General features: G+C 37.3%; 1 protein-coding gene across 4 annotated transcripts in view; it reads left to right on the top strand.

The window, feature by feature from the left end:
* Positions 1 to 3,243, top strand: part of DAB1 (DAB adaptor protein 1) — a 111,521-nt gene that overhangs the window by 81,339 nt on the left and 26,939 nt on the right. For 3 of the 4 annotated variants that reach the window (XM_029084025.1, XM_010164019.2, XM_010164018.2), the window contains one exon: positions 386 to 445. In XM_029084025.1, the coding sequence (XP_028939858.1) occupies positions 386 to 445 (60 nt within the window). The remainder of the gene's footprint in view (positions 1 to 385; positions 446 to 3,243) is intronic. The other variant, XM_029084026.1, reaches the window with a different exon arrangement.

The raw sequence follows: 3,243 nt of genomic DNA, 5'->3' as shown, positions 1-3,243 counted from the left end.
CTCTGTATCTCTGCCATGGAGAAAGATGACGTACTGACCCAATCATGACTTTCATGTGCATCTTCTAACCCCCAAGTAAAATAAAAAAAACAACCAATTAAGTAGGAAGGAGGTTCAGGTGCACCTGAACTTAATGCAGTTGATACTAACTGAGAATGAAAATCTAATTTCTGAACACTACTGGGTTTTAGAATTTAAAAAATTCAGATAGGTGTTTTATTTCTTCCATATTGTCTCCATCAATGTTACTGCCTCAATGAAAAGGGAGCCACCTTTGATTCCATTTGTATTAAATGACTACCCTGGACTTAAATATCAGTTGCAGATTTCAATTTTTCCTCAAACTTTCTTAGGTAATGACCTTAGTTTTCATTTACTATTGCAGGTTCCTACCAGTCAAAAGAAGGAAGGTGTTTATGATGTGCCAAAAAGTCAACCTGTAAGTGTAAGTATCTTCCTTATTTATATACAATGAAGAAGATGTGTTTCTTAGCTTCTGTGACTTTCATTATTGTATGTAACATTTAGTACATTCCTCATGATGAGAATTTTATCAGTGATCTGTTGTGGGTTGATTGGATTGGTTCAGAGTAACTGGGATTGTAATGTCACTTATATCCATCTCATTCATTACTTAAATCTCCTTTCTGTCTTTTCTGACTCATTCTTATTAAAGTCACTGTTTATAAATGTGTTATCTCTGGTTAAGAGTCGACAGTGAGTCTTCTGCATGTTAATGTATGAATTGTTGCTGTCTGGATTAGAAGGGTTCCTCTATTACCCAATACTGTACAAGGCTTATCACTCTGAGTAAGCGTGGGCTGCATTTTCTCCCCTGTGTGCTCTCTCAGAGCTGTACTTTATATATCGTGCTTTTTACAGCTTGGTTTAGTAGGACAGCAGTGGAAGCAAGGTCTGAATAGAGTGGAGGTTGAGAGAGGTAGCATTAGAAAAAAGTATGTCAGAACATTGTCTATGACCTCTACAGGGATTTCCTGCAGCTGTAATGTCTACACCTCTCAGAAGACTGCCTGGTGAATACAGTGTACTGATAGGTAAAGATTTCATAAGGAGCTTCAAATCAAATATTACAGAAAAAAAGGGGGGGGGGGCTGAGTTTGCATTAGAATTACTTTTCTCTCCTTTGGAGGGGAAAAAAAAAGAAAAAAAACTCCCAACAAACAAGTTACATAAAAATCCAACCTAACATACACCATAGAAAATCAATTATTTTTCCAATAAGACCAGCTTCTAGGGTAGCTTAGTAAGAGCTGTAGAGATACATGCAATTTCCATGAGTTTAAAAAGCTGTGGGAAATTCTGAAAGGAACTACATCAAGATTAAGTGTGCAAAAGGACCTCACTCAACAAACTCGTGATTTTTTTCTCCATGTATTGCATTGCTTTCCTGGTTATTATGAGCTGTAATCAGCATAAGGAGATTTCCTCCCAGTATTGCTATGTAGTATTTCTGTAGTGCTTTAAGTATACAAGAAGTTAAAGGTCAATACAGATTGTCAACTTAATTCTTTCTGGCCTGTACCTTGCATGGACAGTAGACTTAAAAAAATAGGGGTAATATTCCCTTTCTGTGTATTAGCATTTTGAAGAGGTGAAGCATTTGTTCAACTAAGTAACAAGTGACAGGACAAGAGGAAATGGCCTCAAGTTGTGCCAAGGGCAGTTGAGATTGGATCTGAGGAAAAATTTCTTTGCTGAAAGGGTTCTGAGGCATTGGAAGGGGTTGCCCAGGGCAGTGGTGGAGTCCCCATCCCTGGAGGGATTGAAGAGTCGTGTAGACCTAGTGCTGAGGGGCATGGGTTAGTCGGGGACTTGTCAGAGTTGGGTTAATGATTAGACTCAATGATCTTGAAGGTCTTTTCCAATCCAGGCAATTCTGGGATTCTGTGATTTATACCCAGAATATATAAGGAACGGTGTGGTAACAAGTGGTTGAGAGAAGTAGAGTGACAGATGCCTTAGCAACAAGTCACGCATTTGCTGAAGGGCGGGTTATACTGTTTAATATAAATTTGTGCTATAAATACTGCAATAAATTGTTTGATTGTGTTGGTTACATGCAAAATTAGTATTTCTGAGGATTTATGTGAGAATGGAGAAAAACAAAAGAAAAGGTCAGGAATTTCAGTCTGCTGTAAGCTTGGGGAAAATGCCTGTATTAAAGAGAGAGACTCCACTCACATGAGGATGTGGTAACTTGCACAGCTTGGGCTGAGCACGGAAACCAAGATGCTGAATAAAAAAGATAAATGCTGGGGAGGGCTGGATGGGGGCCTGAATTGTGACACTTCTGTGGTTTGCACAAACAAACAGAACTTGCCATAAATATTTCATGATAAGCCACTGGGAGAGGAGGGAGACATCATCATGTTGCCTGGGAAAATCTAGCGAAATAACTCATGTTGCATAACTAATTAAGGTATTTGTGGACGAGGAATAGCTGCAGATTTTTTCGCTCATTTCTCATATAGTTCAGTGTTACAATTTTTCTGCTGTACATTTCCTGTGACTTTTTTATTATTCCTTCAGCGATGTTTCACATTTACTCTGGGTATAGTCTGTAATTTAGGTTGTTGCAGTATGACTGGGTGTATAGTACACTTGCAATCATGTCTGCAGACACTTTGATATTAGACTGTCCTGGAAAAGAGCATGATGTGAGATATAGGGCATATGGAACCTACTCTGTAATCATCAAATATATTTAATCTGCCATCTCCATGAAGCTGGTTGCAAACATAATTTTTTTTTTTTTGCTATTTCATGGTTAAATTTAAAGTGATTAGTGCTTTTTCTCCAAACAAGTTATGTACTTTACGAAGAAAAAGTAGAAAGAGAAGAGGAAGAAATAAGTAGCTGAGATTGTTTCACCTTTTTATATTAGTATGTATTAAAAGAAAAAAAAAAAAGAAAGCAGCAGTAGCTCTTAAAATTAGCAATTTAATATTCCACTGCCCACCTGATTTATTGCTCATCCTTCCACATGTGAGAGTCTCTGTCATTGAGACACTTGCCATAATCTTTTTTTTTTTTCAATTTATAGCTCTCATTATTGTATAAACCTCTAAAATTCAATCTGAGAGCAAATAATCTAGCTCATCTACCTGCTTTAAACATATAAGGACACTTTCTTTATTAGGAGATCTTGCTTTCAGTAATTTCATAATGGATGAATAAAGTGAGAAACTTTTTGTAGCTCCTCACAGGTTTCAGGCAGCAGGA

The sequence above is a fragment of the Antrostomus carolinensis genome, unplaced genomic scaffold (genome assembly GCF_000700745.2).
Source record: "Antrostomus carolinensis isolate BGI_N321 unplaced genomic scaffold, ASM70074v2 scaffold12903, whole genome shotgun sequence".
Taxonomy (NCBI): domain Eukaryota; kingdom Metazoa; phylum Chordata; class Aves; order Caprimulgiformes; family Caprimulgidae; genus Antrostomus; species Antrostomus carolinensis.
Note: the sequence above shows the minus strand (reverse complement) of the source record. Positions and strands in the feature narration are given on the sequence as shown.